At 40.8% G+C, this 15,792-nt stretch overlaps 1 protein-coding gene across 10 annotated transcripts in view; it reads left to right on the forward strand.

Annotated features, from left to right (window-relative positions):
- The window catches only part of MYO10 (myosin X), a 255,150-nt gene that overhangs the window by 152,438 nt on the left and 86,920 nt on the right, over positions 1-15,792 (forward strand). For all 10 annotated transcript variants that reach the window (XM_081519314.1, XM_081519315.1, XM_081519313.1 and 7 more), the window contains 9 exons: positions 5,793-5,922; positions 7,391-7,509; positions 9,160-9,306; positions 9,456-9,556; positions 9,668-9,734; positions 10,253-10,345; positions 10,744-10,812; positions 11,726-11,808; positions 14,429-14,537. In XM_081519314.1, coding sequence (XP_081375440.1) covers positions 5,793-5,922; positions 7,391-7,509; positions 9,160-9,306; positions 9,456-9,556; positions 9,668-9,734; positions 10,253-10,345; positions 10,744-10,812; positions 11,726-11,808; positions 14,429-14,537 — 918 coding nt within the window. The remainder of the gene's footprint in view (positions 1-5,792; positions 5,923-7,390; positions 7,510-9,159; positions 9,307-9,455; positions 9,557-9,667; positions 9,735-10,252; positions 10,346-10,743; positions 10,813-11,725; positions 11,809-14,428; positions 14,538-15,792) is intronic.

Genomic DNA, 15,792 nt, shown 5'->3' on the forward strand with positions numbered 1-15,792 from the left:
ACAGTGAACACAGACTTAATTTCATAGCCCTTTTTTTTTTCTCTTTGCAGTCTTCCAGGTTACACTATAAATTGCTGAGTCAGAATGAAAAGCTGTTTCAAGAAAATAGTAACAACTAATTTATTTTTATTGCCTGCATTTGACCTACCAGAATGGTGGCTGATGAAATGTAGGGAGGATAACAAGAGTCTTTGAGTGATAATCTCTTTATTCTTTTGACTCCACAAATATTGAATGGTAATGGTGTTCTAGCCGTCTACCAGGACTGGGGTTTCCTGACCATGTAGATTTTACTGGGCGTACCCGTGTTTTTAACAGTGTGAACCCATTTACCCATATGTTCTCTCCTCATCAGTCTAATCTTATAAAGACTTAGAGGGCTCTCAGCCATAAAAAGAAGAATGAAATAATGCCATTTGCAGCAACATGGATGGACCTGGAGATTGTCATAGTGAGTGCAGTAAGTCAGAGAAAGACAAATATCATATGACATCACTTATTTGTGGAATCTGAAAAAAGGCTGCAAATGAACTTATCCACAAAACAGAAAGCCTTACAACTGTAGAAAATAAATTTATGGTATGGGGTCGCTAAGAGTTGGACACAACTGAGCAACTTCACTTCCACTTTTCCCTTTCATGCACTGGAGAAGGAAATGACAACCCACTCCAGTATTCTTGCCTGGAGAATCCCAGGGACGACGGAGCCTGGTGGGCTGCCGTCTATGGTGTCGCACAGAGTCGGACACGACTGAAGCAACTTAGCAGCAGCAGCAGTAGCAGTAGGGGGTCGGGGAGAAGGATGAATGGAAAGATTAGGATTGACACATATACACTACTAGGTATAAAATAGGTAAGTGATAAGGACCTACTGTGTAGCACAGGAAACCCTACTCAGTACTCTGTAATGGCCTGTATGGGAAAAGAATCCAAGAAAGTGTAGATATATGTATAACTGATTTGCTGTGCTATACAGCTGCAACTTAAGACAACATTGTAAATCAACTATGCCCCAGTAGAAATTTTAAAATAAAAGACTGACTTTATACCTTGATTTTGCCTCATTTGAAAACTTCAGTCTCTTTCAGTGTTGGAAAATACAGGAGTAGAAGCTCATTTTATATTATACAATGCTATAATCTCGCTTAATATAAAATTACATAATAAATTTCAAAGTGTTGATCCTTCACTCATGATTTACTGTGCCCAGACACCTCCCCTCCCACCCCATCTTATTCAATCCATTTATTCATGATTCACTTGAAGACCCTTGGCTTCCTTAGATGGTGCCCCTACCTCACAACTGAGACCCTGAGTGGATTTACCTTTTGTGCCTGAAATTCACTTCTCTTCCCTGTTTGTTTCTACTGTGAAAATCCTGGCTTCCTTCTGACCTTAGTGGTTGGGATTGTATCATGTGTTTGTCATCATTCCCCTCCCACCCCACACTTGCACAATCACCTGTTTTTTATGTGCTTATTAAAGACTTTATTGAAAACATTTTGTATGACTTTGTACCAGTTGTATAGCTAAATTGCTGTGTCGCGCTTCTGAACTGTGCTGAGAATTTCCCATGGTTTCTTGAGCCATGTTGTTGAGAAAAGATAATTATAAGGAGGCTTAACAGCATTGTAAATCGACTGTATTTCAATAAAAATTTTAGAAAAGTCTGAAAGTGGCTACTCTTGCCAAAGGGGTGGGGCTTGCTACTAAAAAGACGGTACATAGAACAGCAGGACACAGTGAATGGAGAGTCTTACTGGCAGGGGTGAGTGGCCACGCCCACACTGGTTGGTGTTAATTGGTTCCAGCCATTACATTACCCCATGGCACATGATTGATACTTGTCACCACACTCCTAACTAATTCACTTCGAGTTAAACTTGAGAGTGAAGAAGTCGCAAATTGGTTCATACAGAAAGCACATTTTATTCATTTGCTTTCATGTTTCCATATGTAATCTTTGTATTTTCAGAGCTTAACCAAGAATTTTTTTCATGGAGCATCTTTTGATATTTTTTATTTTACAGTTTGCAATTTTCTGCTACTGTGAACTTATTTTTTGAAGATCTTCCTTTTTTTTTTTTTTCCTGCAAGTATAGAGGAGATTTTTAAAACTTGAAGTATAGTTGATTTATAGAGTGTTAGTTTCTAATGTACAGCCAAGTGATTCAGTTATATATGTGTGCATATATACAGATTCTTTTTCATATTTTCCATTATGGCTTATTCTAGAATATTGAAGATAGTTCCCCATACTATATGATAGGACCTTGTTTATCCATTCTGTATATAATATTTTGTATCCACTAATCCCAGACTCCCAATCTAGCCCTCCTCTGATTCCTCTCCCCCTGGACAAGTCTGTTCTCTATGGAAGATCTTATTTATTTAGTGTTATATAAAGTCCAGGCAGGTGAGTTACAGTGAAATCTTTTATCTCTATGGTCATCCTAAGACGAGCTTAGAAAATTTTTGTATATTAGTGTTGAAGAGGTCCTGTGATACATGAGGAAAACTTTAATCAAAAAAAGGGAAAATTATTAACCTTAGTACAGCATAGATGCTTTATAATTATTTTGCCAACATCTAAATTGGTCCTTACCACTGTTTTAAAAAGCTTCCCTGCTGGCAGAGATGGTAAAGAATCTGCCTGCAATGCAGGAGACCCAGGTTTGATCCCTGGATTGGGAAGATCCCCTGGAGAAGGAAATGGCAACTGGCTCCAGTATTCTTGCCTGGAGAATTCCATGGACAGAGGAGCCCAGTAGGCTATAGTCCATGGGGTCGCAAAGCATCAGACATGACTGAGCAACTAACATTACTACTACTACTACTACTACTGTTTTAAAAGTCTTGAGCATAATAGATACTCTGTATTAGTTAGCCATATTTCTTTGCTTTTAGAATAAGTAAATTTGAATAATTTCTTTCCCATAGGTTTTTAAAAATTGATGAGCACTTGACCAATAGTTCCCATAAAATGATAGTCTTCTCTCTTACTCTGTTAAACAATTCATGGTCTTTTTATTTGTTTTTTGTAGTCACTTTTATTAAGTTATAATGTACATATAGTAAAATGCCCTCATATAAAGCATATAAATTGAATTTTGACTTTATGCACCCATGTACCCACAACCATGATCAAACTGAAGGACAGTTCTACACTCTAAAGATTTCTTATCCCTCTTCCTAGACAATTCCAGACTCCCTAGCCCTAGGAAACCTAGAAAAATGTGTCTTTTCTAGAGTTTCCTGAAAATGAAATCATACAAAATCTCTTCTCTTCTCTCTGGCTTCTTTCACTCATCCAAACTGCACATAACAGAATTGTTTCTTTTTACAATGAATAGTATTCCATTGAATAGACAGCAATTTATTTATCCATTCACCCATTAATAGACTCAGTTGTAACAGTAAAAACATGTCAACGATATTAAAAGATGTGAATATAGTGTCCATTAGCCTGCCAGCAGTAACACTGCAGCTATTTTCAATTTCGTAGATTTTCTTCCCAGCCTGATTTTCCTTAAAAAATTCGTTATACAAATATAAGTTAGTTACACAAATATAATTTAGTACTTTTTGCATAAAGCTATCATAAATATAATCATGTTTCTATGTCATGTTGATAATTTCCTTTAAAAACTATACACTGTTCTATAACAAGTTTACTTACTATATTTGACTTGTCTGATTGTAGGAGAGCTGGAACTTTTTTTTTCTCTGAAAGTGTTGTTAAGATAATGCTGTAGTGAGTATTTTACAAAGCTTTCTTTCCTGTTGAGATTTTCTTTGAAACAAATCTTCAGCATTGGGACTTGCTAGTGGTACAGTGAATAAGATTCTGCACTCCCAGTGCAGGGGGGCATAGGTTTGATCCCTGCTTAGGGAACTAAGATCCCACGTGCCACATATGGTAGCTAAAAATAAAATTCCAGCACTGAAATTAAGGGTGGTTACATAGGCAACTGACTTTCTAGGGATGTAAAAAGAAAAAAATGCATACAACTGAATGGAGAGTAAGTTCCTAGACTGCGTTTGTCAGGCCTGACTTTGAATCTTGGTTTTGTAACCTTGAGAAACTTGTGTAACTTCTCTGAACATTTTAAGATTATGTACATAGGTGGTCCAGCCCAACGCTGACCCGTAATCTTGTTTTCCAAAAAGATTATACTGACTTATACTACCAGTGACCACTGCATAAATACCCCACTTTCACCCATTTTATCATGCAGAAAAATTTTTGCGAATTTAATAAAAGTTATCTCATTTTCTGCAATGTGTGCGTGTTGGATTTCTAGGAAGGAAAACATTTCTCTGTGGATTTGCATTTCCTGTTACAAAAGTTCCTATTTTATTTTACTGCGTCATGCATCTCTTAATATAGCTGTTGGTTCCTTGCCTTACAGTTTTTTCTTTTAATTTTGTTTTCCGGTTTATTGTTTTTGCCCTTTGTTTCTGGCTTTGTTTTTTTTTTCCTCATAAATTACTTTTCATGTTTTAAAATCTCCAGTCGTTTTCTCTTGCAGCTTCTGTGGCTTCACAGTGCTTGTGTGGCTTCCTTCTTCCCGTTCCAGTGGTCATTGTAGTGATCATGGGTCTGAGTTCTCTTTGTAGGTTATTTTCATCAATATTGCCAGCAGTTGCGTCCTCTGTTCTGCGTGTGTGTGTGCACGTGCATCCACGTGCGTATGTGTAGAGTAGGAGTGGGAGAGGGTAGCTGGCTCTTTTCCTGACAAGAATATGGCTCCTAAATCCTAAGAGATAATAAGCAAATCTTTGATCTGATTCAGAAGATGCCTGCTTTCAGTTTAGAAACTTTCTGGGGAACAAAGCCCCTGTTGGTGCTTGCTCTTTATTTATTTATTTATTTGTTTGTTTATTTTTTCAAATCAGCATTGTGTTAATTTCTATTTAGTATCCAGAGGCCAAAATAAGACCTTAAAAATCCTTTGGAGAAAGGGAGAATAGCAGTATGATGACTGTCAGAGAAGACAAATCTAGATCCATTCAGTTTTTCCATCAGCATCTTTTACAAAAGGAGCAGAAATTTCTTCTATTTGTAGAACCCCTGATAGGGAATTTCATTCTACTTATCAGGGTCCCTGCTTCTTTTAACCATCAAGACAAGTCCCCAAATTTATACTGGAGGAGTCTCATGAAGTATCCCCCCCTCCCCGACATTCTCTTTTCTTTTTTTAAAATTAATTAACTTTAATTGGAGGATAATTACTTTACAATATTGTGATGGTTTTTGCCATACATTCATCGACATGAATCAGCCATGGGTGCAGTTGGGTCCCCCTATCCTGAACCCCCTCTCCCACCTCCTTCCCCACCCCATGCCCCCCATTTTTTATGTGTAAGAAAATAAAAAATGTTCCATTACATTTTGATACACATAGAAGTATTTCTTTGTCACTATCATTACTATGACTCTCTGGAGTAATTATTTTCTGGCATAAACAGGAGTCTTGTGTGTAAAGCAGATATTTATTTTTATCTTATCGATTGGGTTATCTCTTAAGTATTGTACAATTCTTTCCTAGTGTCTTGCTTTTCTTTTATGTGTACCCATTTAAAGTGTTTGTCATATAAAATGGGTTGACCAAAAAATGTGGTCGTCTTTTTCCTGCAGCACCTAATGGAAAATCCCCAACGAAATTTTTGGCCAACCGAATATTTCTTGCTTTCTTGCCTTGTGCTGCTTAGTAACTTTATTGAGTAGTGACCATTTTCATTTTTTTTTAGTATGAAAAAAGATGAAAAACTAACCTCGTTTCCTTCCAGATGGCAATGGAGGTCATGCAGTTTAGCAAGGAAGAAGTTCGGGAAGTGCTGAGGTTGCTCGCTGGTATCTTACACCTCGGGAACATAGAGTTTATCACTGCTGGTGGGGCGCAGGTTTCCTTCAAAACGGGTAAGGTTGCTTCTCTCTCCTTCACCTCCTTGGCTTTTGCCTCGTAAGAAATGTAGATCTCAAATATTTCCTGTCTGGCCTTTGACAAAAAAATATTTTGAGCCCTAGAATAAGAGCTACAGAAGTTTGATGTGAAAGGTCAGCTAATAAAAGATCAAAGCATCAAACAAGTGATTACTGCATGGAATGGTGGCTGTGTTCTCATTTTTTACTAAGAAGGAAAGTGGGCCCAATAAGAGGAAATAGGGGCAACAAGAATTTGATGTAGGAAGAATGTCATGAGTCAGGCGTGTAGTGTTGTCGTAGTTAATTCCTGGCTACTGAGGGCTGCCGTAGTGGAATGGTTACGACGGTTAGTTTTCAGGCCAGGATGACTGGTTCGTAGCCCGGCTCTGCCACAAGCTGTTTCCTTGGGTTAATTATCCCTTCAACACCTGTGACTTCTTACTGTAAAGTGCACAGCGGAGATATCTTAAGACTAAGTGAGTTAACATACATGTAACAGTGTCAGTTGTCATTTTCCTGGAGTGCTTTATTCTCTAAACTTTTCTGATGGATGCAGTGGATGAGGGCATGGAGGCTGGGAACTGGATGAGTGTAAGTTCCAAGTGGCCCTCGAGTTGCTCAGGGCTACAGGCCTGTAGTTCTTGTTCCCATGGATCATACCTGTTGATGTTTACTGCTTTAGAAATGAAAACACAGGCAGTTAAAACTGGAGTGGGTAGCCATTCCCTTCTCCAGGGGATCTTTCTGACCCAGGGATCAAACCCAGGTCTCCTGCATTGCAGGCGAATTCTTTACCATCTGAGTCACCAGGGAAGCCCTTTAGAAATAATAGTGGAGACAGTTAAAAAATAGCAATAAATTCATTTTAAAATAACTGTAACCAACCCCTTGCATACAATAAAATAAGTAGTATTTTATTCGAAAGACCACCTTCCAAAACAGAACAAGTCAATAATGACTGACGTTGTCTAATAATTTTGTAAATATTTGAAATATCTGGTGTAATGAAGGACAGCTGGCTTCTATTTCTGCCTTCAGCTTGTTGAGCTACTCATGTCATGTAGCCTCTGGAATATTCTTCTGTATACTTGTGAGGGAATGAGAGTGAAAAAGCAAATAACAGAGTTTATCACTAAAAAAAAAAAAAAAAAAGCTAGTCTTATTATTGAAATAGTCATGGACCTTGCAAACCTCTGACAGGGTCTTGAGGAACCTGCCATGGGAGTCTCTGGACCATACTTGTTCCAAGTACCAGGTCATTTGCTGTAAATCGAAGACTCGTTAAGGGAGTGAATAACCTACCAGTAGAACATGTGTCCTCTAGGTCCTGCCCGAGGGACTTAGGAATATTCTCTGCTTTACCGTGTCTCTGTGTGGCGTTTGCTCTGCACCCATTTGGGGTCCCATGGGCGGTTCCTTCTTGGGGTGGTGCATCCACTTTCGCCTTGTCCTTCCTCCCCAGCCTTGGGCAGGTCTGCAGAGTTACTTGGGCTGGACCCGGCACAGCTCACGGACGCCTTGACCCAGAGGTCTATGTTCCTCCGGGGGGAGGAGATCCTTACACCTCTCAACGTTCAGCAGGTACGTGTGTGGCCCTCAGAGCAACTTCTAAAGATGCCCCTGGGTCTGCAGATCCATGGCTTTGATTCGAATAAGTAACTGCAGTGATCCGTTCGAATGCTTTTGGCTCAGGATCAAAAGAAGACATCCACGTTGAGGGGATAGGCAAAGTGGTTCAGTGGTCATCTTAGAGACAGCGTGACAGAATCTTTAGGAGGAATGGGACTGGGGGAGATTTCTTGAGTCTGAGTCTTGAGTCTTCAGCTTGTTATATTCTGTTCTTGGAGAATTTACTCCCTGTGCCTCAGTTTCCTCTTTTGTAAGACAAGGACGAAAGTAAAGTGTTAGTCGCTCAGTCATGTTGACTCCTTGTGACTCCATGGACTGTAGTCCACCAGGCTCCTCTATGCATGGAATTCTCCAGGCAAGAATACTGGAGTGGGTAGCCATTCCCTTCTCCAGAGGATCTCCCTACCCAGAGATTGAACCTGGGTGTCCCAATTTGAGGGCAGATTCTTTACCGTCTGAGCCACCAGAGAAGCCCAAGACAAGGATGTGAAAGTAGTAGTCATTCAGTCATGTCTGACTCTTTGTGACCTCAAGGACTGGAGCCTGCCAGGCTCCTCTGTCCATGGAATTCTCCAGACAGGTATACTGGGGTGGGTTGCCATGTATAAGGATGATAGTAAAAAATATATAAATGCTAAAAACTTAGTGGTATCACCGACTCAGTGGACATGAGTTTGAGCAAGCTCCGGGAGTTAATGACAGACAGGGAAGCCTGGCATGCTGCAGTCCATGGGGTCGCAAAGATTCAAACAGAACTGAGCTACTGAACTGAACTGAAAACTTAGTGACTGGAGTGGAGTAAGAGTTAAATAACAGCTGTAATAATTATTATTATTAATTGGTGTTAGTTTTTATTGTAATTAATAAATTATTATTGATGAAAGCAAAGCAGTAGTATGTTGTATGACTTATTTTTGTCTCTGCAACTGCCTTGAGCCAGTTACATGCACTAGCCCATCTAATAGCTGTTTGTTGATTGGATAAGTAAAAATGCTAACCATACCATGAAGAAAACTTGTATGTACACAAAGTAAAATATGAGATGATAATGAATGAAGTCAAGTCTTAATTAGTGTCATGTTATTGTTGTTATTTAGTTACTAAGTCGTTTCCGACTCTCTTGCAACTCCATGGACTGTAGTCCACGAGGCTCTTCTGTCCATAGAATGCTCCAGGCAAGAACATTGGAATCGGTTGCCATTTCCTTCTCCAGGGGATCTTCCCAACCCAGGGATCGAACCCACGTCTCCTGGATTGGCAGGCAGATTCTTTACCACTGAGCCACCTGGAAAGCCTAGTTAGTGGCATAAACCTAATCACATTTATAGCTGTATATATTGGTCGGGATTCTTTCTTATAACTCAATATGTAAAGCTGAATTTGAAAGCCTGATACTTCAAGGTGAATCTTGCTACAAATAAGCAAGCTTCAGGTTTCCCTTTCTTTAGACAGCTGTGCTTTCCTGGATGGCGTTGATTCACTTGACACGGGCTGCATGGATGTGGAGTGAGTGTGGCTCCTGAGTGCAGCACGGATGGATGTGCCTGTCTGGGTTCCCCGCAGTCATCAGGGAAACTGCATCTCTGTCTCCTCCCCCCTCAGGCGGCAGACAGCAGGGACTCCTTGGCCATGGCACTTTACGCACGCTGCTTCGAGTGGGTGATCAAGAAGATCAACAGCAGGATCAAAGGCAAAGATGACTTCAAGTCTATTGGCATCTTGGATATCTTTGGATTTGAAAACTTTGAGGTGTGCTTCCAGCGAGTGGGATCCTCCTAAGCAGATCTCGTGAAACAAACACGTTATGTTTTCTCTGCAGATTTTTGTTGGCCTTTCTTTACCTTTTTATGTAAGAGCGAGAGCGCTAAAGACTCTTGTTGGATTGTTTTCCCCCTTAGGTGAATCACTTTGAGCAGTTCAATATAAACTATGCAAACGAGAAACTTCAGGAATATTTCAACAAGCATATCTTTTCTTTAGAACAACTGGAATATAGTAGGTAAGCACTCATTGAATTGCATTTCAAAATGTTTAAGAAAATGAGTCTCTACATTGGATGGTTTTGAAGCAATATTTTACTACAACCTGGACCTTTTTAATCTTTGTACAGAGAAGGCTTAGTGTGGGAAGATATTGACTGGATAGACAATGGAGAATGCCTGGACTTGATTGAAAAGGTAACACACTGTTGAAGAATTGTTACAGTCCCAAGGGTGTCCAGCTGGGCTGATTCATATTTATGGGAACAGAAGAGCTTGTATGAACACGCACATGAAAGATGTGAATGTTTAGGACACAATGGGCCATTTGGAAGCATACGTATAACTGTGTAAGGTTGAATTTAAGGGCTTGGCTGCTTCAAGCCCATTGTCTCTTTGAAGTCAATATTTTAAGAATCAACAGTGAGCAGATTGGCTTCCCAGAGATTTGAAGTCAGCATCAAAAACGTTGCCATCCCAGTAGTGGATTGGCCAATTGTAAACGTTTTGGTCACCAGATTACAGGGGGTTCAGTGTTTGCAGTATGGAATGCGTTTGGAGTTCTTTATAGTGGGTCATTCCGAATTTTTCAATCTGAGAAACTATGCCCTTTTTACCACTCAATAGAGAGTAGAGAGAAAAGGAGCTGTAAAAATACAGAGACAAAAATTCAGTATTTAATTCATATTTGACCTTTTTTTTTCCCCGTCTTCTAGAAACTTGGTCTGCTAGCCCTTATCAATGAAGAAAGCCATTTTCCTCAAGCCACTGATAGCACCTTATTGGAGAAGTTGCACAATCAGCACGCTGTATGTCCACGCCTGCCAACTCCTCATTGTGTCTGGGTAGCTCATCTGTGGATTAAGATGACATAGGACAGGTTTCAGGGCTGTTGGCCCCATGGTGCCTTTCTCAAACGGAAGCTTTGCTCTGCTAGAACTAAATAGAAATAAGCCAAAGGCATAGATTTGAGGCTACTTGTCAGAATATGCCCACGTTTACTTTGAGTATAAAATTTAACCTTTTTAACCTACTTTAATGACACAGACCAGAGTTGCATGATTTTGATGAAGTACATCACATGATGTGTCCTAAAGCTCTTATATGTCATGGACTTTGAAATTGTTTTCACTGACAGTTATAGTTATACTGTCAGGAAATCAGTGCGTGAAATTAAACACTTACATTTTTTTTTTTTATTTGTTAGAATAACCACTTTTACGTGAAGCCCAGAGTTGCAGTCAACAATTTTGGAGTGAAACACTATGCTGGAGAGGTAACTCCTTTTTAAATTGTATGATTGAAGTGTAATTGATTTATAGTGTTGTGTTAATTTCTGCTATACAGCAAAGTGAAGCAGTTACACGCATATATATATTCTTTTCCCATTATGGTTTGTCCCAGGATATTGAATACTGTTCCCTACCCTATACAGTAGGACCCTGTTAATCCATTCAATATATAATAGTTTTCCTCTGCTAATCCCAACCCCCCCCCCCCCCCCCCGGCAACCACAGGTCTGTTCTCTACGTCTGTGAATCTGTTTCTGTTCCTTAGATAAGTTCATTTGTGTCATATTTTGATTCCAGATACAAGTAATATCATAATATATGTCTTTCTCTTTATGATTTACTTCACTTAGTATGGTGTAATCTCTGGGGCCATCCATGTTGCTGCAAATGGCATTTTGTTCTTTTTGTGGCTAGTAGTATACCACTGTATATGTATGTACTACATCTTCTTTATCCTTTGATGTGTTGCTGGGCATTTAGGTTGTTCCCGTGTCTTGACTATTGTGAATAGTGCCGCTATGAACGTAGGGTGCCTGTGTCGTTTTGAATTGGAGTTTTGTCTGGATATATGCTCAGTGATGGGATTACTCGACCATATGGCAACTCTATTTTTCATTTTTTTGAGGAACCTCCATACTGTTTTCTATAGTGGCTGAACCAATCCTACCAACAGTGTAGGAGGGTTCCCTTTTCCCCACACCCTTATACAGGTAACTTCTTAATCAAGATCCCAGCTGATATTTGCCCATTTGGTATTTAGAGAATAGTAATTTCAGAAGCCAATCATAATACTGAACGAAAATCTTCTCATGGGTCCAGCTTTTAAAGGGGATGCTTATGACCTGAAATGATTCTTTTGACCAGTTCTTCCTTTTCTCATTTGTTGTTGCAAACCAGGTTCAGTATGACGTGCGGGGCATCTTGGAGAAGAACAGGGATACCTTCAGGGATGATCTTCTCAACCTTCTGAGAGAAAGCCGGTACGTCGGTCTCTTCCTGAGATGTCAGAGTGATGTCTGTGTAGATGCTTTTAATGCACGAACATAGAAGAAATTAATATGGGGGCAACTTGATGGTAGTGTGTTCTTCCCTGGGCGATATTGGATCAATAAAGTGACCTGAGAGATATATAAACGGCCCTAGTGATAGTGGCTACCATTTAATGAGGTGGCATTGGAACAGCCAACCCATAAATTAGATACTTTTATTCACCCTGTTATGCAGGTGAGGCGATTAAGCGTGGCGTGGTTAAGTGACTTGCCCAGGATTCTTCAACTAGATTTAATCTGTTCTGCTTGGTTCAAGAATCGAAGATTTTAACCAGCATGACCTAGTTTCTTCATAGCAAGCTTAGAGCTATGTGTTAAATTGATGTCAGCCTCGGGTCTTGTAGGATCTCATGTCTCTAGTTAGTGTAAGGGTCATCAAGAGAAATAAACAAGTATTAATTCAGCTAAATTTCTGAATTAATTACCTATTCATTTATTCATTCATGAATTATAAATTCATACCATTAAATCAGTAGTTAAGGAAAATACACTGAAAAGTTTTGATGATAAATTCATTTGTTTGTATATATTAAACCAGGAGGCTTCCTGCTTTGGGGAGGCTTTGTGAGAGAGAAAGAGGGGAAAACAGCCCTTAAAGTCATCAATATGTGTCTTAGATCCAGTGTGAATCTCGAACACAAATTTTCAATATCTAAGGAAGGAAAGTAGCACAATCACTAAAAAGCTGTGATACTTTTGGAAATGAAAGTCCCAGCGGGCCACCCTGTCGCTTAAGTAGCTGTGAACTGGGGTGAAGAGAACCCATCTTAAGTGTCAGCTTAGAAGCCCAGGAGAGAAGTGGTTGATCTTTCAATTTGTCTTAACACTCCTCTATGAAGATTCCTTAATTACAACCTTGTCGGCTTTATTTTTAGGTGAGTTTTCAGACCTGTAACAATGGCGATGTTTTAATCATAGCAGATTACCTCTCTCTCAAAGCAGATTTAAGTCGATCCATTTAAGTAAAAGCGGGGTCTTGAGGTTAAATGGAACGTTTGGTTGTGAAAAGGGCCGAGGCCTGGGGGCCAGCAAGGTGGTCTTCCACTGGTTGCCGCTGTCATAACGTTAAGTGGAATCGGAGGCAAGAGCGTTGTTTTAGCCCAGGTTTCTCTCTGCAGGTGGAGGGGCTTGGTCTCTTTGCTTCTCTGCTCTCTTTTGCCTTTGGCATCTGTGACATTTTGCGCTCTGTGTCTTCAGTCACGTCCAACTCTTCGCGACCCCATGGACTATAGCCCACCAGGCTCCTCTGTCCGTGAGATTTCCCAGGCAAGAACATTGGAGTGGGTTGCTATTTCTTCATCCAGTGGGACATTTTAATGGAACCCAAAGCTTTTCTCCAAAGCGCTCAAAGTACAGAGAACTTCAAAGAGCCAGAACAAAACATCACCCTAGGATGAAAGTGAGAAAGAGTTGAACAGAATGAGAAGCTATGAGGGATGCACTGGCATTGTCCCCTTAGGGGTGCGAAAGCCAGACGGTCTCTCTCCTGGTTCTAACAAAGCCATTCCCCCCTACACCCCTGACCCCTGGTTTTTATAGCCTAGAACATCTTCCATTCAAGGAAGATCAAAAAGATCCTGAGGACTTCCCTAGTGGCGCAGTGGATAAGAATCTGCCTGCCAGTACTGGGGACGCAGGTTCAATCCCTGGTCTAGAAAGATCCCACCTGCCTTGGAGCAATTGAGCCCTGCTCTAGAACCCTTTAGACACAACTACTGAAGCTTGCATGCTCCAGAGCCAACAAGCAGCAACTACTGATGCCCTTGTGTCCTAGAGCCTGTGGTCCACAAGAGAAGCCACTGCAGTGAGAGGCCCACACACAGTAACTGGAGAGGAGCCCCTGCTCGCTGCAACTAGAGAAAAGACCTCATGGCAACAAAGACCTAGTGCAGCCAAAAGAAAAAAAAAAAAGCTCCTGAGAAGTCTTTTACTTTGTCAGTAGTGGCAATATATTTTCTAGAACTTTTTAATAATAATAACAATGAACATCAACCCTTAGGATGAGCCAGGCGTCACACTCAGCCTTTTGCCTCCATTTCCTCATTTCATCCTTACCCCAGCTTCCTAGGATACATCCTAAAATGACTCCCATTTCCAGATGAGAAAACAGGCCTGGAGAGAGACCAGCATCATGTCTGAGTCACACAGTTAGGAAGAGGGGACGGCAGGATTGAACCCAAGTCGGTCTCACTCCAGCCTAGTGCCCTTCCACCTGTTAACTGGCTGCATCTTCACCACCACCGAGTTGCACAAGACAAACGCTTCCCTTCCACAGGGCTGCGAAGCTCAGCTCTGGAGTGGCTGGTCACCTGGGCAATTTTCACCTGTCCTCTTCTCCCCGGCAAGACTCCAGCTCTCCGAAGCGGCCACATCTGCTTTCAGTGCCTAAAGCTCCTGGGGGGTGGTGGGTGTGAAATCTTGGAACGCTGTCTGAGCTCTTGCAGGCCTTGGTGTGTTATTTTCAGTGGGAACCTGCGTTATAATTACAGTGATTGAGCACCTAATAATTGGGTGTGCACCTCTCATGGCCCCCTTCTCTCTGCTCACACAGATTCGACTTCATCTACGACCTCTTCGAACACGTTTCCAGCCGCAATAACCAGGATACCTTGAAATGCGGAAGCAAACATCGGCGGCCCACGGTCAGCTCGCAGTTCAAGGTTAGTCTCTGCTGCTGGCCCGGATGGAGCCATCTTTATTGTGACTTTGAGAACTGAAAATTGAAATGAGTCTCTATGAGGTCTATGAAAGGGTTTACTTGTTTTCTATCATCCTTTTAAAACAGGACTTTTGGAAGAAAAATATACTTTTTTTTCCCCCTGAGCCAGATGAAAAAAAATACTCGAGTTTTTTTTGTCTTATTAAAGATAAATAACTACTTACTCTAAGTTTATGAAATAGTCATTCTTCTTAAGGACTGTTTGGTTACTTGGGATTGCTCTGATTTGTATTTAAAGGCTCAGATGCATATAAAGTATATTTCTTCCTGTGTCTGGATTTTTTAAAAATTTTCCTTGGTAGATTTATAGTATCATAACTAGGAAGAGTAACCAAGTGCATGGTTAAATAAGATCAGTGTCAGTTACCTTGTCCAGATGTCCAGAATTCAGGGAAAATAAGGCGTGCTCTTATTTGCATCATCAATATGTAAGTCCTTTAGAGAGTTTAGAGGCAGAGCACAAGAAGGCCATTTCTCTAATTTAATTGTCCTGTTTTACCCCCAAATCCTTACATGAGGGGGAATGGAGGCCACATCAGTCATCAGACCTATATTAAATTTGCCCTCTGGGAGGCTCTCTTTCATGTAGTTACTCAGAGTTTGATGCCGTGGGGTTGAGGGGTGCTGTGTGAGGTTTGTTGTTCGATGTGTTTGGGGATCAGTTTGACCCACAGTCCCATTGCTGACAGTGCTGGCAGATGTGAGCCTGAAAGAATGTAATTTAATAATAGCTTAATAATTACCGTTGCCATTTATTATATACCCTTATGTTACAGTCATGGGGCTAATCGCTTTACATATGCTGTCTTGTTCACTTGGCCCATCATCTTAGAAGTATGTATTATTGTCCCCACTTTACAGATGAAGAGGCTGAGGTTTAGAGAAATGGAGGCTTGCTCAGTCCCTCTGAGGACTGAAGCTAGGATCTGAATGGAACTTGAGCCTATCTGACTCTAAACCCTAGGCTCTTATTCATCCAGTGGGGTCATTACATCGTCTTTTTCTAAGTCAGTGTTGCCTGGAGTTGTCTTGGAAGACTTTGCAGATGTTGGGGACTTAAATTGGACTAGGAATCAGGCAGTGGTAGAGACATGGGCAGGGCTTCTAGGCAGAGACAAAGGCAGGAGGCAGGGTCCCAAGTCAGGAATGAGTCCTGTTCCCAGAGGACTGGACTCCTTGTATGATGATAAATGGGT

This window comes from Giraffa tippelskirchi, chromosome 8, assembly GCF_054371585.1.
Source record: "Giraffa tippelskirchi isolate mGirTip1 chromosome 8, T2T-mGirTip1v1.2.pri, whole genome shotgun sequence".
NCBI lineage: Eukaryota > Metazoa > Chordata > Mammalia > Artiodactyla > Giraffidae > Giraffa > Giraffa tippelskirchi.